The following is a 21,629-nucleotide window of genomic DNA, read 5'->3' on the forward strand; positions in this document are numbered from 1 at the left end:
GTGGGGGGGGCGTGGGAATGAGGGCTTTCCCACGGGTCCCCGGCGGGGTCGTGGCGGGGTCACAGTTTGGGGACACGGGGGGGGACCCGGGGACAGGCCCTGCAGGGCACAGGGGGACAGGCTGGGGTGGCCTCGGGCACACAGCGGGGCAGGGGGGCAGTGTTGGGGCATGGGAATGGGACAGGAGAGGTGTTCCCATGGGATAACGAGTGGGGCACAGCCTGGGACAGGTAAAGGAAAGATGGCCGGGGTAGATACACATGATCAAGCAGGCTGTGATGATGTGGGACACCCAGCACCCCCCACCCCGGCTTCTCCACCCACCCAGGACCACACTCAGGACCAGCCACACGGCCCCAGGGGCAGCCCAGTGGGTTTATTAGCCAGGGTGGGCACGTACAGAGCGGCCGTGCCAGCCCCTGGCGCTGGCTGCCCCGGCACAGCCAGGGCTTGGCACAGAAGCAAGGGTGAGGGGAGGCGGAGGCTGGGGGCAAGGGGCAATGGTGGGTGCTCCACGGCAGGACCTATCCCCACATTAGCCATTGCAGCGTCCTGCCGGTGGCGGGGATGTGAGAGGACAGCGGGGACAGCAGGCAGCCACAGTTTCACCGTGCCTTGCCTCCCCCTGGTCCGTAAGGTATATAAATATAGAGGCTGTATGTATGTCCTATGTATATATGTACATCTGGGTGGCCGCCAGTGGGGTCTGCGCCCCTCACTTGTGCCAGGAGTCGCTGTAGAGGGAGCGGGCCTTGGCGCGGCGCGGCGCGGCGTTGAGGACGGCCACGCTGCGGCGGCTGGAGCAGATGACGTCGGTGACGAAGCCGGCACAGTCACTGCAGACATCGCGCAGGACAGAGCCCTGGGCATAGATGTGGGGGAACTCCTCTTCCACTCGGCGCCAGCACGTGCCTGAGAGGGAGCTGTGGCACAGGACACATCATCAGCCATGACCCAAGGAGGAGGAGGAGGAGGAGGAGAGGGGGGGAAGGCTGAGGGCGGCGGGACTCACTGGAAGGTGTCTCTCCTCCGCAGCGGCAGGGCTTTGGCCAGCAGCGAGCCTGGGAGGCTCTCGAAGCCCAGGGCGTAGACAGGGATGTGAGCCAGCTTCTTGGAAGGCATCTTCATCTGCCGGGTGTGCGGGGGTCAGGGTGGGATGGGCATGGGGCAGGGGATGGGGATGGGGCAGGGGCAGGACAGGGACAGGGACATGGTGGCATCCTTACCTTCAGGCTGCAGGAGCTGCAGACAGACCTGGGGACACAGAGAGAGGCCGGTGAGCGGGGCCATCAAAGGCACCCTCCCGGCACCCTCCCAGCCCCATGGCATGGTGTGGTGCTCACCGCTTGCAGAACAGGCATGCCGCAGGCCAGGAGAAGAGGGGGAACTTGGCCCTACAGCAGCAGCAGACCTGTGGGCAAAGCAGGGTGAGAGCCGGAGGCCGGGCGGGCAGCACTCAGCCCTTCCAGCCTCAGGTCCCACCTTCCCCTTCCGCAGGCTGCTGTACAGCTCCTTGCTCTGCAGGAACTTCTCCATCTCAGCCTTGACCAGCACCCTGCGCACGTTGATCATCTCCTCCACGGTGAGGGCCAGGCTCTCCACAGGGTGGCTGAACTCCTGTGGGTGAGAGGGAACATCAGCCCGGTCTGCTGCAGGGCTGTGGCACAGGGCATGGCCTGAAGCATCCCCATGCCATGGGCAGAGTCTGCCAGCATAGGCACAGGGCACAGGTCATAGTGTGCTTCTAGCTCCACATCCCATAGTCATGCTCACACAGTGTCCCCAGCCCCACCATCAGCGCTCACCAGCCAGAGGTGCTTGGAGCTGGTACTAGAAGCAGTGCTGGATCCATCCTCTGGCCTCTCCTCCACAGCACCGAGGGTAGCCCGGGGTGCTGCTGAGCTGTCCGGCAGCGGGTGGCAGCTAGCGGGGACGGAGCCTGTGGGGAGAGATGGGGACATCATGGCACAGCCATGTCCATGCCACCTCTGCCGCAGGGTACCACACGGCCACCGTGGGGATGGGGCTGGTGTGGGGCTGGGGGACCTCCGGCGGGTACCTGAGCGGGGCCGGGGCTCGGGCTGCAGTGGCTCCGGTTCTTGGGGTGCAGCCTGGCCACCCACCATCTGGCTCTGCAGCTGCGCCAGGTCGTGCTCTGAGAAGGAGCGGTCCCGCTTCAGCGGCACCTCTGTGCCTGGAGAGTCCTCCTCCTGCAAGGCCATGGGCATCGCGTCACCCCGGGGGACCCCTCGTCCCTCCCGGAACCTCCTGTGTCCCCTCGACCTCCATCCTCCTGCCAAGTCCCCTCTCTTGCCTCAGAGATGTTCATCTCCTCCATCTCAGCCAGGGTGGGTGCCTTGAGCAGGACACGGGGCCGCGGGCACGCTGCTGCGGTGCTTGCTGGGCACCGAGACAGCTCGAGGCAAGAGCTGGAGGCCAGGCGGCCTGAGCAGGCGTGAGGGATGCAGGGGAGGGAGCTGTAGCCTGTGATGGGGATGGGGCTCAGTCCTGGCAGAACAGGGACCTGCCCTGGTGCCGGGCACATCACCGGCAGCCCAACGCGGCAAGGAGGGGTTCTGGCACCTTTCTGTCCATGGTATGGCATCTCCACAGGCCGAAGCTTCCTCTCCTGCCTGATCTCCTCCAGGATCTTCTCGTGGAGTGTCCTCTGCTTCTGGGGCAGCGGCCGCAGTCGACGCTCTGACGCCTGTGGGACGCAGAGACATGACCTCAAGCAGTGGCTGCAGCTTGGGTGCTGACCCCCATGCAGGATGGGGATGGCACCCATGGGACCCACCAAGACCACGCCAGGCACTGCCATGCCACGGAGGTGTCCTGGTGTTGGCACTCACCTGCTTCAGTGGGGGCCGGGAGCGGATGAAGTCAAGGATGAGCTCATGGGCATCCTTTTTCACCCGGGGAGGGATGTCTCCATCCACCTGCGACAGGGCAGAGGGGCAATGGGCAGTGTCAGTGCCAAGGCCAGCACAGTGACAGGACAGGGAGCTGACACGGGGCAGCCTGGCCGCACTCACCATGACCTTGCGGAGCTTGTAGTTGCGGGCACGGATGTCCTGCATGAGCATCTCGAAGGGGGTGAGCTGGTACTCGGTGGGCAGGGGGTTGAACTGCTTCTCCTGCACCTTCTTCAGCTTCACACCGTGCCGCAGCTCCCGCATCAGCTGCACCCACAGCCGGGCCTGTGGGGGTTTGGACACGGTGTCAGCCCTGGCATGGTCCTGGCACAGCCCCGGCGCCCGGCCACGCCGCCGTACCCAGTCGGTGTTGCGCAGGCTGCCCAGCTCCGCCACCGGCCGCTCCTCTGCTTCCTCGTCCTCCTTCAGCTTCTGCAGCATCTGCCACCACATGAGACATCATCACCCTGCCCTAGTGGCACAGACGGTCCAGCCAGGACCGTGCCACAGGGCCACAGCACTGATGTGCACCCCAAAGCACCCCGATCCCTGCTATGAGCCATCCCTGCCGGTACCCACTGGGGCAGGTTGGAGCTGGCAGTGCCATGGCACAGTGCTCTGGGAGAGGGTGTGTGACCAAACGCCACCACCAGCAGCCCTGGTCAGGGCGGGCAAAGGGCTGCGCCATGCTCACCCCAGTGTTTTGGCTGCATGGGTGGTTTCCCCAGCTAGGCAGTGGGGCTGGCTGTGCCGGTGGGCACCCACACTCACCTCCTTGGCATCACGGATCTTGGCGAGGAAGGCTTTCAGCTCCACGGTCTCAGCAAAGAGAGCACGGCAGACGGCCTGATAGTGCGCCTGCGCCTCGGCAGGGTCGGCCAGGCGCGCAGCGCAGCACCGCATGGCCTGCCCGAAGGTGCGCACGGCGCGCGGCGGCCCCTCGCCCCCCTCCTCCTCCTCCTTCTGCCCCCCATAGCCCTCGTCGGCCGTGCCGCAGCCGCTGTCCTCCGAGTCGCTGTTGGTCATCAAGTCGATGAGCTGCTCCAGCCGCGGGCTCAGCTCACGCTCCTCATTCTCGTCCAGCCCCCAGTCCAGCGCACGGTAGATGGCAAAGCCCAACGACTGTACCATCTGAGGGGAGACAGCACCAGCTGCACCGCGGGGAGCCCCTCGGCACACATAGCGGGCACCGGCTGCCCCCCACCCACCGGTGCTGCGTCTTGTCCCCCTGCTGCGCCCCACGTCCAGACCCACATACCTGGGCTTCAGCGGAGGGTGTCAGCAGTGGGGGCATCTCTGTGGGGAGGAGGACAGAGTCACTGATGGACAGAGTCACTGCAGCCCCATGCTGGGCATCCCCCTCAGCATCACCTCCTGTCCCGCTCCCCAGGGTTGCTGCACCCACCCAGCCCCAGCCATAGGGCACCCATGGGACCACCCTGAGTGGGTCCCGGCCCCAGCACCTCCTGCGCGAACCTGGGACTCCCATCCCCAGCTTGTCTCATCCCCAGCTTGTCCCCAGCTGGCCTGGTCTCAGGACACATCTCCACAGGAAAATGGGGACCTGTGTGCTGAGCCCAAACAGGCACTGGCTGCTCAGTCCTGCTGCCTCTGGATGAACCCAGGAGGCACATGATAGCAGGTAGAGTCACCCCGTCACCTCTCACTCCTGGCACCCACAGGGAAATGCCCCCTGCACCCCTCTGGGCTGCAGGCACCAGCAGTGTGAGCACCATCAGGCAGGGATGCAGGTCACAAACAAGACACGGTGCTTGTGCCCGGTGCGGGCTGCGGTGGTGGGTTGTGCCCAATAAACAACGCTGCTCTCCACTGCAGAGCCAGCAGTGCTGGAGCATCGTGTACAGACACACAGAGCTCTGTGCCCACACACTCACGAGCCCAGCTTGTGGGCAGCTCACACCCTCCCAGCAGCCGTGACCATGGGATGAGGAGCAGGAGTGGCTTTTGCAGTGTCCCTGAGGTCAGTGTCCCAGGGCCCCTGGCTCTGCTTTCTCGATAGCAGCTGCAGAGCTGCTTCTCTGGCCCAGGGGAGCGATGGCCATTAGCTCTCCATTTAGCTGATCGATGCGGCAAGCAGGAGGATGTGCCGGTTGTGTGCCAGCCATGTGCCAGCCAGGCTGGGTGCTGCTTGGGAAGGGCAGCATGAGCAGTGTAGACACAGGGTCTGGCCCCACCATGGGGCCACGCATGAGCCTAACATCACCCCTGCACCCCACGGCCGTGCCTGGCTCCCGCTGCTGTGCCAGCGCTGGGATGTTCTGCCCTGGCTGGGAGAGGATGCGGCAGCACATCCCTTGGGACACTGACATCTGGACGCAGAGCCTGGCTGGGGTCCCCTGCTGCTGACCACAGCTGGGCAAACATGTTCGGAGCCTTGCTGGTGGGCTGAGCTCCCTCCAGCTGCTTGGGCAGGGAGTTCCCATGGGAACAATTGGAGCAGCTCAGGTGGGTGCTACTGGCTCACCCAGCCCAGATCCAGCCCCATGCCCAGGTGGAGGTGCCAAGCCATGGGCCAGGCCGGTGCCACCACATGCAGCGGTGCTGGAAGGCACCTGGAGCCCTTCCAGCTTTGGGCTTTGCTGTGAGGAGCCCACAATGGTTCCTAGGGAGATGGCTCTGGCTGCCATGGGAGTGACTCGGGAGCATGGGGTGGCACTGGCTCTGGCACGTGGCCATGGTGGCTCAGAAAGCCATGTGCAACCGGTGGCGCTGGTGTGACCACACCATGCCCAGCCACCACGGGCACATGCCATACCTGTGTGTGACCCTGCCCTGGGCACGGAGCTGCTCCACACACCCCGACCTCTATACGGACTGCCTGTGCCCTGCTCCCCATCCCCCAACTCATCCTCCTGCCTTCAGAACCATCCCCTGCCCGCCTATGGGCAAGGACAAGCAGTGACACTGCAGTGTCCATGCCTGTCCCTACCTGTCCATGAGCCCCCAGGAGGCCCCGCAGCGCCCGGCAGCGCTGAGCACCGGACACCGTCGCTGGGCACAGTGGCCTCCCCGCGGGGCGGGCCGCCTGGAGCCGTGTGCTGCTCTCTGTCATTAGGCGCAGGGGTGCTCCTCACTGCGCCGAGCACCCGGCATCGCTGCTGGCAGCCGGCCGAGCTTAATTACAGCCTGTAACTACCACAGCCCTGCCCAGCAGCACTAACCGCCTGCAGAGAGGGCACGGCCGTGGGTCCGAAGGTCAGGGACGGTGCTGCTGCTGCCCCACGACGCTGTTCCCCGAGTGCCCGGGAAGGGCCGAGCCGGAGCCCCGCGGTGACACACCGGGCTGAGGAAGGGATCCCCTTCGGGGTCTGAGTGTTCAGGCGTGTGCGGCGGGTGTGCCTGTGTATGTGCCGTGTGTGTAGGTGTGTGTCCCCGTGTCTGTCCTTGCCATGTGTCCTGCGTGCCCTGGCTCGGTGTTCTGCAGCCCCACGGTGGGTCTGGCCCGGTGAGCCCTGCACCCACAGGCACCCTGCACACCCCACGCCCCGGGTCCTGCCCCACCGGATCACCCAGACAGGCGTGACACCTGTGCCGGTGCTGGTGCCGATGACACCGCCAAGTCACCGGCCACCACCCGCACCGATACCCGCAGTGCCAGCGCCGGTCCCGGCTGTGCCAGCGTCAGTGCCGATGCCGATCCCCCTTGCCAGATCGGAGCTGGGGGTTCACCCCCGTCCCTGACAGTGCCGTCTTCCTGTTCCCGGTGCCTCCCCGTCTATCCGGTGCTGCACCCCCGCAGCCGGTGCCCCCAGAGCCGCACCGGTTCCCTGTTGCCGGTACCGGTGACGCCGGTGCCTGCTGCCCCCCTCCTTGCCGGGGCTGATTCCCCTGTCCTTCCCCTGCTGCCGGTACCGGTCCTTCTCCACCGGTGCCGTTCCCTCCCGCCGGGGGTAGCCGCTGTGGGTGTCCCCCCCTTCCCGCTGATACCCGGTCCCCCCAGGGCGGGCGGCGCGGTACAGCACCCCCTGCCGGTGCCGATAAGGCCCGGTGCCGGTAAGCCCCGGTAGCCCCACCCCGCGTTGCGGCGGTCGCTCTGCTCACCGTGCGGCGGCGCGGGAAGGACGACGGAGCCGTCTCCGCGGAGGCGGATGTCGGCGGTGCGGAGCGGCGCGGCGGGCGGCGCGGCGGCGGCGGCGGCGGCTCGGCAGCTCTGGAAGCAGAGCGCCCAGGCCTGCTCCTCGTTCAGCGGCTGCTCGTAGCACTTCAGCACCTCCTCCAGGGACAGCTCCCGCGGCGCCCCGCCGCCCGCGCGCGCCATCGCCCCATCCCCGCGCGCTGCCGCCGCTGCTGCTGCCGCCGCCGCCGCACGGGCGGGCGGGGCCCCGGGAGGGGCGGGCGGGCGGGAGGGGGGCGCGGCGGAGCGGAGAGGAGCGGAGAGGTTGGCGGCGGAGAGGACCGCCCCCCGTGCCCGAGGCTCGGCCCCGCCTGCGACACCGCCCGCCGCCGACGGGGGAGCGCACCGGGAGGGGCACGGCCGCTCGGGAAGGAACGGCGCGGCTCGGTATAGCTTGGTACGGCACGGTACAGTGTGGTACGGCATGGTGCAGCACGCTGCGGCTCGGTACAGTGTGGTACGGCACGGTGCAGTATGCTGCGGCTCGGTACGGGACGGTGCGGCTCGATATGGGCTGCTGCGGATCGGCATGGCTCAGGATGGAACGGTAAGTGTCAGTGCAGCTCGGTGTGGCTCGGTACAGTACGGTAAGGCCCGGTACGGTTCGCTACAGCATGGCAAGGTTCAGTCCAGCTCGGTACAGCACGGTAAGGCTTGGTATGGCACGGTAAAGCTCAGTGCAGTACAACATGGTAAGGCTCAGTATGGTGCAACTCGGTACAGCCTGCCCAAGCTGGCAGGATGGAGAATCAGGGCGCAGGGTGCCGGGTGCAGTGCATGTGATGAGGTGCAGGGTGCACGACTGGGTGCAGGGCACATGACAGGGTGCAACGTGCAGGACCTGGGTGCCCCCAGGGTGCAGAGCACATGATGGGGTTCAGATGCAGGACATGGGTGCCCCCAGGGTGTGGGGTGCACGGCATAGGATACGGATGTCCCCGGGGCACAGGGTGCAGGATGTGGGTGCCCCTAGGGTACGGGGTGCTGGACACATGACAGGGTGCAGAGTGCCCAGGATGAGTGCTGGCGGTGAGGTGTGGGGCACCGCTGGGTGCCGCGGTGGTGGCCGCGGCACATGAGTAGCCATGGGGCATGGTTTGCCCCCAGTGCCTGGGTCCGCAATGGCTGTCCCACAAAGCCTACGTGCCTGGTGGGTAGACACAGATAAAACGGGAGCTGAAAGGTCAGACAGAGCAAATTAAAGTTCTTGTCATGATGAGCTTCCCATTTCCATGATGGAAGGAACATAAAATCCTGTCTCAGCACCATTAATCCATGAACATGAACCCCAGAGCCGTGCTGGCAGGGCTGGGAGAGGGACAGAGCTGGCACATGGGTGCTTGTCTACGCCAGATGGCCGAAGAGCTGCCCTGGGGATGGAGTCCTCCAGCAAAGAGTCAGCGCCTGCAACACCATGGGAGGGAAATGCCCTCCAATGCTCATCCCAGAGAACCTGAGCACTGTCAGCTCCATCTTTGGGGAAGGAAATGGGAGAACAGAGTTGGACAGCTGGGAAATGCAGCCTTGTGTGGTGCTTTGGGGTTTGGGAAGTGGGAGGATGGATACAAGTCATCCAAACTGGCTGTGCATCTCTGGGATTGCCCCAAACACACCATCACCGGGGCAAGAGCACATTGCAGGTGTCAGGAGCCCAGTGCTGGCCTCAGCCTCAGCTGGATCTGCACATTGCACATGGAGTAGCTCTTGGCTGCGATGCCGATGTCTGGCTCTGGCTTTCCACACCAACAAGGGAGATTTGAATGCTACATTTACCCTGTAATCAGCCGGCTTTATAGCCTGCTTGGGAAGCACCTCTAGAGGGAGGAAAGCTGCATGTGCTGCCCACCGCACAGACCTGCATCGGGCCAAGCCGGCTGCTGACTTTCCTGCACCCCTGCGGACGCAGCCAGGGCGGCACCGTCGGCGATAGGAGCGGGGAGGACGTGCAGCATTTGAAGGCGGCAATAATCCAACCTGCAGCATTAATGGGGAATTGCATTTGAATTATAAAGCACAAAGGCCTTTGCTTTGGGTAAAACTGTAATTAATATGAAATCAAGCTGTAATTAAAAGCTACCGTCTTGGAAAAAATCAAAACAAAAATCCAAGTGTGTATGTGCGCAGGGGAAATACAATTAAAAATTAAAGAAATGTGGAAAAAAAAATTACCAGGTTGGGAATGGTTGCAGAGCACTACGGGAAGGTTAGATTCCCCAGCTCCCTGGCACCCTCGGCATTGAAGCAGGACATGCTGCAGCGAGACAGACACGGAGTTGGGATGGAGGGCAGAGCCTTCGCCTTCCCCATCAGCCTGCAGCAGGGCTGTGTGCTGCACGCTCTGTTTGTTTGTGAGTAATGCACTTCCATGGGTTTCATCTGTCACATGCAAAACCATTTCCCTAAAAAGCTACAGGAACCTGAAATGAGCACACAGAGTACCTGTGAGGTGGGACGCACCTACCCCACTTCCTTGAGATGCTGCAATAACCTGGGGGCCATGAAAGGAGGGAGTGTTTGACAAGGTAGCTTGCTCTTGCTGCGTGCTGGCCCCAGATGTGGCTGGAGCATGAGGAGCTTCCCAGCGTGTCTGCCTGGAGTGCGGCCCCCAGCTCTAGGCAGCAATGCCGAGCTCTCAGCTGCACCTCCCCACGTCCCCTCGGAGCTTTTCTCATTGGTTTGACCATCATGGTGATGGTTTCTCCCTGGTTTTTCTTCTTTGGTCAAACCAGAGGTAAGTCCCTGGCTGTGCCCAGCAGCACTCGCTGCTCCCAGACTTCCTGGTTCCTTGAAACACCCTGCCCAGCCCCAAGTCAATCGAGCCCCTTCCCTAAGACTGAGAACTCCTGCTGCATTCCCTACTGCTGCCCTCCGCCCTGCTCTGGGGCAGAAGTGGGTCTGCAGCATTGCTGTCTGCCAGGAGGCATCAGGCTCCTGGGTTGCAGATGATGGAAGAACTCTCCAGTCTCCTTATTCTCTGCATTAACAAACTCCCGGAGCACCCCTGAACCCCCAGCTCCAGGTCTTAGGCCCTGCCAGGGCCAACCACACTGGGGGATCCGTTTGCAGAAGCACAAGCGCCCTGGTCTGAGCTGGACTCCGCTCTCATAGCCGGTTCTGCTGCCCAGCAGCACTGGGCTCTGCCAGATCTGCTCTGCTGTAGGAGAGCGATGCACCGCAGCAGGCTGGAGAGGCAGAGAGATGGAATCACAGACAGTTTGTTAAAGCTCCTTTTCCTTTTTCGAGCCTTCTTCATTAATATTTTAATTAGAGCCAATTCTCTGTGCAGACTGCATTCACACGGTGTACCTCACAGATAATGAAGGGAAGGATTAAATATAGTGAGCACAGCTCTTGGCACGGCAGTGTAACAGTGAGGCCACAGAGACCTCCAGCAGTACTAATAACTGAGACCTTCGCTGTTCCATTCCCCCTCTGAGCGATGGCTCCTCTCCCGGGCTGTCCACAGTGAGCCAGGGATGCTCGGGGAGGACAGGGCAGGGGACATCTCAGTGCCATAAGCCCCCCAAGTTCCTGGGACATGTCAAGACCTCTGAGCTGTGCAGTGCTGACCTCAAAGCTCAGGAAAAAGCAGCTTTCCCTCCCTGCTCCATCGCACATTCTCCTCTGTTTGTACCTTGCTAAAAAATTCCTTTTCTCCTTCCCTGCTTGTCTCCAAGATGTTTGCAGGCGAATTCTTCCCTTCCCTTCCTTTTTCCCTTCCCTTCCTGATGCAAATATTTCATTCCATTGTAGATGAGTCCTCTTTCCGGCTTCTTAATCAAGTTAATTACTGGCTCTAACCTTGGTCTGCTCTCCTCAATTGCCCATTACCGATCCGCGAGTACTCCCTCGCCCCTTGGAGTTTGTTCCCCCTGGCTGTGCCTTCCCAGGGACAATACAGAGGTACCAGGTCCCACAGCTCTGCTCCCTCAGCTGCCACCACCTCATCTCCTCCACTCTCCTGCACAGGCCATCCCCTCCTGGCATATGCCCCCCAGCCACAGGGTTGCTGTGGGATAGGGTCTGGTTTGCTTTGCCAGCTCAGGGCTCTCCAGCCAGCACCAGAGCTCACTGAGCCACTGGCTGCTGAGGGAACAAACAGTCCCTCTTTCGATGTGCCCCTCCAAAACCTGGGCTGCCACGAGCTTGAGGGTGGCATCGAGGGCTTAGAGCGGCTCAGAAATGTGATTCTGGAAAAGGTTTCACTTGCTGTCTCCAAGCCAAGATTTGGTGCTGTGGTGACTTCCAGCAGCTTCCCTGGCACGGTGGCAGGACCCAGAGCCTCCCGCCAGCACTGCTGGAAAGGGTTTTCTCCAGGAAGGGATTTCTCCAGCTCCCAGCAGCGAGTGCTGCTGACTCACTGGCTCCCGAGGCCAGCACTGCAATATAAGCATCCCACGGCCAATTCCAGCACGACAGCTCCAAAGTCTGCAAACAGCAGCTCACCTCCCGATGGGCAGCACGTTGGGGTTGTTCACCTTCCCATACCCTGCCATCCTTCTCCAAATGAATTACCACCTCCTGCTCCCAAGCCTCTGCAGGGCGTGCTAACAGCAGCCAGCCATCAGTGGTTCACCTTCAGGAAGGATCAGAGGAGAGGTAACCAGGGAAAATCCCTGTGGGAATTCCACGCTGCTCCCTCTGCAGCCCTTAAGGCCCTCAGCAGTACAGAGCTGTGTGCAGCTGGTGATTTCTCCCCTTGGGAATTCCAGCCTCCTCTTGTTCCCTTCTCAGCACACAGCACTCTTGCTCCCAAAGGAGCAGGGCTACAAGAGGCCTGTTTCACCACCTGAGCCATCTGCAAGGATGGTGTAGGCATATAGCTAAAAAAACCTGAGACTTATGTTATCATAGAATCATGGAATGGCTTGGGTTGGAAGGGACTTTAAAGCTCATCCAGTTCCAACCCCCTGCCTTGGGCATGGACACATAGACCAGGTTGCTCAAAGTTACACATAGTTAAACAATTGGGATTTGTGTTACTATGGAAAACCTTGAACAGATAAACAGGCCACACAAAAGGTCAGGATGACCTGGAAACAAAACTGACTAACAAAGAGCATTGATAGCTGGGGAGGAGGCTTTGGCCTCGTGTAGGATTAAGAAACAGGGCTAACAAAACTGAAAAAACCCTATCCTTGGAGACTGGTACATCCTGAAAACACATGGACATTGTCAAGGTATGGCCTCCACGGTCAGCACAACACTAGGGTGTCCTTTAGATGAACTATCCTCGTTATGCCCTCGTTAGAATAGTAAAAATCACACCTTCAGGTCAAAAGACCCCAGCCCAGGTTAAAAGACCTTTCCCTGAGCAGGCATAGTGAGGAATCAATGATGTGACTGCCCATAAATTGTCAAGTTGTTAAATGTTTGGAGGGTTACAGGGAGTTACTAACCTGAGCTGACTTGTACGAATAGATGAAATTATGGGTTAGAGTGCTAGCTCTATGGGATACCACCCAGCACCCCTTTTTGTGCAAACCTGCAATAAACAAATACCTCATCTCTGCTGCACACAGGGCAGCGGGTCCTGTTTTCAGGATAACCAGGAGACCGATGCCGGGAGCGGGGAAATGCTGCGGCTGACAGCTGGCCCCGGGAACGCTGCACCAGGAGGAGCTCTGAGGCACGACGGCTGCCCCCAGCCCTCACAGCCTGGTCCGGCCGGCCCGCGGGGGGTGTCTGTCTGCCGCTGCCGAGCTGAGCCCCCCACAGCCGGGCACCTTCCCCTCAGGGCCCGTCAGGGAAAGCCCTTCTCCTGGCCGCCATGTCATGGCTGCAGCCCTGCACCACACACACTGCCACAAACAGCCGCTGTAGAGAGTGTTCCCCTCTGATCGTGCCGTATCCCAGCACTTTCCCCCTCATCGCACTCCGGCCACCCCGCCCCACGGCCGGACACCGCGGCTGCCACCCTCCCCAGCATGGCAGCCGGCGCCTCCGCCACTACCAACATGGCGGACGGGCGGGCGGGACCACGTCGCGCTTCCAACCAATGAGCAGCGGCGGCCTCCGCCGGCGGACAGCCAATGGCGGCGCAGAGCGGGCGGGTTGGTTTGGCGGGAAGCGGCGGCTCCGCTGTCATGGCGGGCCCGGGCGGGGGGACGTGGCGGGCCCTGCTGGGTAGGTCCGGGCTGAGGCGGCGTCGGGGCTTCGCTGAGGGAGCTCTTGTCCCGGCGCGTCCTGCAGGGACAGCGGAGGGGAAGGGAGGGGGGGATGTCCCCTCTCCGCTTTCATACACCCCCCTTCCTCCTGGCTGCGTGGTGCTCCGGGCTGCTAGCAGCCCGTCACCTCAGCTCCTCCTCAGCCCTGCTCCCCCCATAAACCCTGTTCCGAAAGCTGCTGGCCCTGGCGCGGTTCCTGTCCTGGGCTGGGGGTGCCAGGGCACCACTGTGGCTGCTTTGTGCCATGGGCCTTTGCAGCCTGACAGGGCTTTGCCTGCTCTGGGCTGCTCACGCTGAAGGCCATGGGGCTTTGTCTGCAGAGCTGCCCAACAAACCATACCCAAACATCCCGTGCTGCCCCTGTCATGCTGCTGGGTAATGACAGTCAGCTTGGGCCTGCCCTTGCCCTGTCGGCGGTGTGTGCTGTGGCAGCAAAGAGCGAGGTGTCCTCAGCGGGGCTGCCAGAACGAGCTGGGGTTATAAAATAAATCCAAACTTCTCAGCAGGGAGAGCCAGGAAGCGGAAAAGTGCCTTTGGAAGCGGAGCAGAGCTTCAGGAAGCAGCTTTGCGCCTTCTGGATCACCATCAGAACCTGAATGACTTCCTCCTGGAGGTAGGAGTGGGGTGGTTTGGGGTGTAGAGGTCAGGCTGGGGATGGTGGGAGATCCCAGTAGGAGGTGTCCTTCCTAGGGCAGCTGTAAAGTGGATGTCCCAGGAACACAGTTTTCATGATACATGGAAAGAAAAAACAGCACTGTTGGAGTAATCTGAAGTTTAGAGGTCTGTGTTGCAGAAACGGGATTATTATTTTCTTTTTCCTTTGTTCCTCTGTGTTTTATTGCTACAGACTAAAATGGTTATGCATGGTTTGGATTTGTGATGGAAAATCCAGACCCTTTTTCTTGGGGTCAGAACTGGCTTCTTATGAATATAGAATGGGAGTAAATCAGGAGAGACTTGGGTTTCCTCTGAATTGCCAACCACTTCCAACTAATGCGACTGTCTTTATGAAAACCTGTGTAATCTGCCTGTACAGACACATGAGATAATATTCTGACTTGGCCACATTCTACCCTCTCCTCACCCGCTGGAGAGAGCTTTTTATTTAACTTCAATAGCCACTTCAAATACTTGCCATAGTTCAGCCACAAGGATGTGTCTTTCTGTAAAGAACATTTGTCTTTATAAAAAGAGCATTTAACTGGAGAAGGATCCAACATTTTAACACGTTTCACCAAATATTTATGGTAGTGTGGCTTCACAGAAGGGACTTGAAAGATAGAAATTCTGTTGCTAGTGCTGCTGCTTATGTGTTGGGTGACCTGTATCTCCTTTTCTCTGCATAAAATGGTAACTATACATATGTCTCTTGTAAGGTGTCCTGAAATCTCTGGTTTACCATGACCATATGGGAGCTTGGGAGTGTTAATTTCACTTCAGTTGCTCCAGCCCCCAAAAGTGCCAGTGCTTTGGAAGGAGTAGCTGTGTAAATGTGTGTAACAGACATCTAAGACTGTTAGGTTTTTGTTTGGCTTGCAGGTGCAAGATTCAGTCAAGCCAGCTGGAAAGGATGGCACAGAGCACCAGGAAGCATCATCAGAATCATTGTTAGGTGAGTGAAAGAGTACCTACTGGAGACAGATGTGGAAAAGAACTTCTTCATGTACTAAATTTTTGTCTGTAAAATGTGATACCAGTTTTACTTTCTTTTCATTGTTCTGGTCTCCCACACAGCTGCTTTCTACTTGGTTTTCTAAATTATTTTTACAGTTAATTCTTTTTCTTTTTTGGTTGGAGCTGCATGTTGCAGCTTTTGGAAGTAAAAGGTACAGATAAAATCACCTGTTATTCAGTACTGACCAAATACTTTGAATGTTAGCATTTGATACAAACAATGCATCTTGATAAGCAAAACAAATGGTACAATCTGACCTGCTGTGGAAGGGAAACTATTGAGAAAGAAACCTGATGAGTTAATGGTTGGACTCTATAATCTTAAAGGTCCTTTCCAACCTAAATGATTCTACGATTCTACATGTTTCTTACTTGTTTGGTGACGGCACCTCTGGCAAGGTCTGATCATTGAGTATTTTGATTATTTGAAAGTGTTACTGTGAGCCCCATGAGACTGAAATACAAAGACTTGCTTTGCAAGGATATCCCACCTCTGTGGTTGTTCTGCATCTGTTGTGTGTACAGTAAAGGAATGATACATGGAAATGAAAGTGATTTGCCCAGTGCAACAAATGACGTCTGTGCTGGAAGAGGTTTAAGACTTGGGACTTCTGCCTTCATAGTCACATTTTCAAGCCTTTTCTTCTCCCATACTGACAGCTTTCTGGTTTGGTTGTTTTTTTCTTTTCTTTTGTGTTTTTTTAGTCTCTGTTCTGCAGGAACAGGCCTCCAGGTTGGGTGTGCCTCCATCAATCCTGGCAGCCAAAAATGCTGTTACCCACATCGAGCGGATCTGCCGAGCTTCTGTGAGCCCCTCTCCGGTCCCACTGCTGAACTTGGACCAGAGAGTAAGGGAGGTTTACATATAGTTTATCAAGAAAACAGTAATGTTAGGTTTGACTTTAAACCCAGTTTATCTGTTCTGATAAAGTCACCCAAACGTGTAGGTGTTGCTGCTGTCAGCCAGGCTGCCTTCAGTTCAGCCTTAAAATGAAAAGTTTGGGTCTTTCCTATGAATTCTCTTCATGATTCAAGCCTTATGAAAGCAGTAAACAGGGAAAAGCAACAAATTTATTTTTCTAAGACTGTGTTCTTTACAAAGGAAATTATTTTTGCTTAATTTCTGGGGTGATTCCAGAAGAGGTTGTCTTGCTTGCTTCAAACACTGAAGGATTTGCTGGCGAACAATGTGTTCTGTCACTCTCTCTTCTGCCAAGAAATGTGGAAAATGAAGGTAAGAGAAATGTTGCTGTGTTGCAAACCATTTAGACTTCACCTGTGGGATGTGGTAGTGTGTTTTCAACCCATCTCCTGTGATGGCCAGGGATAACTGTTAAACGGACTACTGAAGTGCTGTGACTTCTGTTCAGGTTCCCTTGGTGGGTTTTTTGGTGACCTAGAGCAGTCTTGCCACTGCTCATCCCTGCTCTGCTCCACTACAGTCATGAACTCCTCCCGAAGATGACTGTGGTATTTCTGACCTTTCAAAAGCATGAACCGAATTATTCATGGTGGGTTTTTTCTTTGTTTTTTATTATTTTAAAGCAAGTTCATTGCCTCTGTAGCAAGATTTGCTCCTTTGAAGAGGATTTAATAGAGGAAGAGATGTTGAACTGTTTCAATTTGTCCTTGGCACAGCTGGTCCTCACTAGGAACAAGCTAGGGAAGGGCACAGCATTTCAGTGTCTGGAGTTACAGCACGGATGATGGGATTAAACTCATCTGAAGTAACACTGCAGTTAGTAGACACTGAAGTATAATTTTCTTTCCTATTTAGCTTCGCTGCTCTGCTGCTATCACTGAAGTACTCTAATGAGTCTCCATCAGTTGACACATAGGTTTGCTGTGTTGGCTAAGCAATCCGGGTCAATTAACCAAGCAGTGCAGAACCTCCCAGCTGACTGCGCAGTGGCACAGCCCCAGAAGTCCTTTATGTGCTTTACCAGCAATATTCAGTGGTATTCTGGTTCCCCCCTCTATTTATCTGGGAATGGTGATAAGCCCAAGTGAGTTCATGGAGAAAATGGCTTGAGAGAAATAGGATAGGGGATAACAGGTTGTGTTGCTTTACAAATGTGTTGTCTTGATTTCATCTGAGTGGTTTGTTTTCTTAAGATAACTGATGCTCTAAGAGGAGTTGAGGACGATTTGTGAGTGGGGCAGTTCTGATTGCTCACTGCTCTGGTGGGAAAGAAGGAAGAGGCTGATCTGCCAGGATAAAGAGGCATGCACCAGTCTCAAATATCACATCTAGGGCTGAAAATAGAATCCTGTGTGTTCTGTAGGCTGATCAAGATCTCCTTGTTCTCAGGTAGACATGGAGATCAAGTGCTGCTGTGTAATTGAGATTGTTACAGTAAGGAATTAGGTTGTCAAAGACAAAGCATGTGGGTGAGTCTGGGGTCATGCTGAGAGGCAGCTGCTGCTCACTGCGGGAAACTCCTGGGACTTTGGCTTTTCTTCTGAAAGGCTTGTGTGCCCAAGACTCCCAAGTACCTCTTCCTTCATGAGGTGTGAAGGCTTTGTTTCTATATGGGAGTGTTTCTATCTAGAGCCCATGCGGTGTTTATTTTTCCTCTGTGTCCATCAGCCTCTCGGCCCGAATGGTTGCAGTGCCTCTTTCTGTAGTCTCCTATTAGGAAATGGATTTGAAAGCAGTGAACTCACTTCACAGAGACTAATAAACAGTTACTAGGCCAAGTGATAGTTCTTTAATCTGTTTCTGGATCTGAATTAACAAGACTTGAAACTTAGTGGTGTTACTGGTTTCCTGGGATGTCCACTGCTCCTCTGAATATGCAGAATCAGCATTATTTCTGGGGACAATGATGGATCTATTTATTACTTGACCGTGAAAATTTAAAGTGGTGATGCACCTTCAACCTAAAACCATTCAAAATTTGTAGGAAGGAAAAATCAAACATAATCTTTCCTCAGCTGGTATTTCCTATGTTGTAACTTTTAAAATTCAGTAAGTTCTGGATAGTTTGAATAAAGTGAATTTAGCATTAACATATAATTTCTGTTAGACAAATGTTAACTGCAAAATGCAGACTATGACCTAATTGTGGGATCTCATTAGGACCCTCCAGTGCTGGAAGCCGTGTGGCACCTGCACAGAGGCGACATCATTGGCCTGGGAGAGCTGCTGGAGAGGTGAGCAGAGGTTTATAGGTTTGAAGATGTATTCTATCTCTTAAAGCCTATTGAAATATAATTGGGGATTAGTCATGAGTATTCTGGACTAAGAATATAGTCAGATGCTGGTGAGTGATCAGATTAGCAGGATTTAAGAAGTTATCCTGGGTTTGAGAGGTTACTCTGGGTTAATTAGTCAGTTCAAGGTGTGGTGGTTGTCTGATGGCTGCGAATCAGAGGTGAAGTGAAATGGCTCAGTGAGAGCCCTGGGTGATGTTTTACCTAGTGCTTTGTTTCACTGGTTCTGTGTGTGTGTGGTTACTGTGCTGTGTGGGGGAGGACTTGGTAACCCAGCTCCTTCAGTTCACCCAGCTATGCCTCTGGGTCAGCTTTGGAAACTCATTTAGCCTGTAAGCTTCTCCTTCTCTTGAGGAGAAGCTTTGCAGAAGCTGTGTGCTTCTGTCCTCACAAACCCTTACAATTCAGTAAGATTTGGCAGAGCTAATCTCCAGAGAATAGTAAGAATTGATTTGGTTTTACCACTTTTTTTTTCCGAATACAGAGCTAACAACCCAGTTATGCTTTGTGAAATTCAGGTTGCTTTCTTATGCCGTCAAAGGAATGTTACAGTAATCTTTTGGGGTTTTGATATTGGTTTACTTGTCTGTTACCGTGATTGGAAAAAAGCCTCCAGTGCCCATTGTACTTCAAATTTAAGGAAAACAAAGGGATAGACTAAGAGCTTATTTTTCTTTTTTAAGCCTTTTTATCTAAGTATCTCTGAAATTAGGGTGATGGATTTAAACTTAAACAGAGGAGATTGAGATGAGCGCTGAGGCAGAAGTTGTTCCCTGTGAGGGTGCTGAGGCGCTGGCACAGGGTGCCCAGAGAAGCTGTGGCTGCCCCATCCCTGGCAGTGTTCAAGGCCAGGTTGGACACAGGGGCTTGGAACAACCTGCTCTGGTGGAAGGTGTCCCTGCCCGTAGCAGGGGGTTGGAGCTGGAGGAGCTTCAAAGTCTCTTCCAACCCAAACTAGTCTGTGATTGGAACCAAAGTCTTTTGTCTAGCAGAACTTTCTAAATGGAAACACTTTAATGTCAGAGACGAGGAAATAATTGAACACACAATTTCACATGTATGTTTTCCTTTGAATGTGTTTGTTGTGGAATCTTTTTATAAAGCAAATAAAGCTCTTGCTGGTCCAAATTAAATAAAGGAAATGCCACATAGAGGACAAAGTCCTGCCCAGGTGACTCTTTCGTGAGTCCAAGAGGATGGTGGTGGGAAAAAAGCCAAGCCCAGCCTCACAAAAAGCAGGAGGGATTGAACTGAATGTGTTTTTGTTTGTTCTCAGCAACCCGTCCACCTCTGCTGCAGTGGAGTGGCTGTGCAGTGGCCTCTGTGGCCTCTGTGAGCAGGCAGTGGAGTCGTCCGGGGACATGGAGCTCGCTGGGCATGTTCTGTCAGGCAAGACACTCACCTGGGCACTGGTCTGCGCAGTCCGTGGCGAGGGCTGTGTGAGCCAAAGGCTTGGAGGTGTAAAAACTGTGGCCTCACTTTGTGTTATTGTACTCTGTTTCAGTGAAGGGAATGTATTTTTATATTTGCGGTGAATTTAGCCGTTTTTTTCCCCTTAAAAGATAATTGGTTTGAATTTCTATATCAGTTTGAGTTACAGTATCCCAAGAAAGCATAGTTGCAGGGTGTATGGAGTAGGGATGATGCACTGAGAGCGTAACACTCCTGCAAAGTGCTATTTTAGACCAGACATATTTAACAGTTCCATTTTACCCCCTGTCATTTTCTATTATTTATTAGGTGGTTTTGTTTAGAAAACAAAAAATCACTACACAATTTAACTGAAGAGCTATAGTTAGATCTTTGACCTGGTGCAGGTGGTCAGGTACAATCCATATGAGTTCTGCAGTGGTAATAGAGCATAAAACCTGTAATTGCTTTAGTCTTTATAATTCTTTTTACGTTTCTGTGCTCCTTGCCATCCATTGTTCTTGGTCCTTTTGCCTGGGAGTAATTTTACTCCAAGAAAATACATGATTCCTGCCAACTGCTGTGTAGTGAATGAGGCTTTTCAGACACTAGCACTACTGGGAGAGCGGGATGGGGAGGCCAAAGAGCAAGGGATCTTTATTGAAAGGGGGATGCTGAAACACTAATTCCTTCTTGATTTGCAGACTTTGCGATCATGTTTCTTCAGAATGGCTTTCAGCAAAATTTGGAGCTGGGAATGAAGTTGGAATTCAAGAAGGTCCCCAAAGTGAGGACAAAATGAACCTATTTACAAATGGTTGTTGAAAAAGTAGTTCCATTAGGCGCCTCTGGGCCTTGCTGAATATAAAGAAATCTGAGCATAGCGCAACAAAGGAAGGGTGGTGGTCCAGGTGCTGGGGTGGGTGAGGAGGAAATGGTGAAACCAGAACAGAGCCTTTTTTAATGGAGAATTTCTCCAAGGTGGCACATAAAGGGCTTTTTAAGCTTCTCCAGTTTCACCTTGATTGCTTTTTTGTTTTCCATTTAAATATAAGGCTGGTAAGTGGAGTGCTGGTAAGCATGGGAAGTGCTTGCCCTCTGTCTATTTTATCTGTTTTGGAGCAGAGCCTGAGCTAAAAGTTAAGCTTTAAATTAAGAGGGATAAAATTATTTCTTTGAGTCAATTGACTTTTTCTGCATATAACTGTGGCTCTTTTAAACTCTAAATGGTTTTAATTTGTCAATTTTGAACAGATCTGTCACGCTGTCTTACAAAGAATGTTGACATGTAAGTGTTCTTGTGATTTGAAGCTTTGTGCAGTCACTGTTTGCTAGACTTACGTTCCTTGTTCAGTTCTGAGTCTCTATGAAGAAATCCTTTGCCTGGAAATCTTTTCCTCTGCATAGTATTTATGTCACTGATTCTCTGTGCCTCTGCTTTCCCCTTTGCTCTTGTAAAGTGAGTGTCTCCTGACACTGCAGATAATTTCTTGCCTTTTGTACTAGTTCATTTTGATGCTTCCAGCTGCAGCATCAGGCAGATACCCAAGCTGATTTTTAACAAGTTGGATTGGAAGCAATTGTAGCACAGAGGTTAGGCTAGGATAATTTTTTTTCTGCTCAGTAAATTAAACTTTGAATTTACAAAGTTAGGTGCAAGAAAGCAATCTTGCTGGCTCACAGTCTGGATTTGCAGACTAATGTTTTGTGAAACCTATTTTGTTTTTAATGCTGAGCAAAGATCTGATGTAGGTGTGTAGTCTTTAAATGGCCAGACTTCAAAAGCTATCCCGTGGACACTGTACTGTCTTGGCCAGGGCAGTCCTGATGCTGCTCCTGAAAGCTCAAGCATAGTAGCACCTGGTTTGCATTGCAAATCCAATGCAGAAAGACTAAACACACGAGGGTTATTTTTGTCTTGTGTCACAGATGATCTTCACGGTAAGTTGCTGTATCTGCTGTACAGCAGAGGAGGTGTTTGCTTCCACCTTCTCACGTGCCCTGCACCAGTGTATTAGCACAATCTGACTGTGTGGCTGCTGTTACTTCACTGTCTCCTTAGTGACAGCACTTTCCCCCTTTTCTTGCTGGTATGGATCCACAACATGCTTG

General features: G+C 55.0%; 2 protein-coding genes across 2 annotated transcripts in view; one reads left to right on the forward strand and one right to left on the reverse strand.

The window, feature by feature from the left end:
• Nucleotides 1–356: 356 nt before the first annotated feature.
• SPIRE2 (spire type actin nucleation factor 2) lies at nt 357–7,255 on the reverse strand. Its single transcript, XM_030511995.1, has 15 exons — nt 6,978–7,255; nt 4,174–4,211; nt 3,687–4,046; nt 3,276–3,356; nt 3,036–3,200; nt 2,853–2,939; nt 2,584–2,707; nt 2,315–2,484; nt 2,060–2,210; nt 1,806–1,939; nt 1,483–1,617; nt 1,344–1,411; nt 1,227–1,254; nt 1,013–1,128; nt 357–923 (listed from the first exon to the last, which is right to left on the reverse strand). Exons 1-15 carry the CDS (start codon nt 7,192–7,194, stop codon nt 716–718), a joined length of 2,082 nt encoding a protein of 693 aa, XP_030367855.1. The 5' UTR covers nt 7,195–7,255; the 3' UTR covers nt 357–715.
• A 5,852-nt stretch (nt 7,256–13,107) lies between these two features.
• The window catches only part of FANCA (FA complementation group A), a 36,541-nt gene continuing 28,019 nt past the window's right edge, over nt 13,108–21,629 (forward strand). Inside the window, exons 1-9 of the mRNA XM_030512004.1 lie at nt 13,108–13,176; nt 13,721–13,830; nt 14,757–14,829; nt 15,597–15,739; nt 16,030–16,125; nt 17,974–18,047; nt 19,384–19,496; nt 20,222–20,304; nt 20,772–20,805. Of these exons, the coding sequence (XP_030367864.1) occupies nt 13,137–13,176; nt 13,721–13,830; nt 14,757–14,829; nt 15,597–15,739; nt 16,030–16,125; nt 17,974–18,047; nt 19,384–19,496; nt 20,222–20,304; nt 20,772–20,805 (766 nt within the window). The 5' untranslated portion in view covers nt 13,108–13,136. The remainder of the gene's footprint in view (nt 13,177–13,720; nt 13,831–14,756; nt 14,830–15,596; nt 15,740–16,029; nt 16,126–17,973; nt 18,048–19,383; nt 19,497–20,221; nt 20,305–20,771; nt 20,806–21,629) is intronic.

Source organism: Strigops habroptila, chromosome Z (genome assembly GCF_004027225.2).
Source record: "Strigops habroptila isolate Jane chromosome Z, bStrHab1.2.pri, whole genome shotgun sequence".
NCBI classification, from domain to species: Eukaryota; Metazoa; Chordata; class Aves; order Psittaciformes; family Psittacidae; genus Strigops; species Strigops habroptila.

Coding starts and splice junctions, on each gene's coding strand:
- SPIRE2 (XM_030511995.1), bottom strand. CDS start 7,194: ATGGCGCGCGCGGGCGGCGGGGCGCCGCGGGAGCTGTCCCTGGAGGAG. Junction 3,357..3,686: donor AGATCCGTGATGCCAAGGAG/GTGAGTGTGGGT, acceptor ATGTGGTGGCAG/ATGCTGCAGAAGCTGAAGGA. Junction 1,255..1,343: donor GCATGCCTGTTCTGCAAGCG/GTGAGCACCACA, acceptor CTGTGTCCCCAG/GTCTGTCTGCAGCTCCTGCA.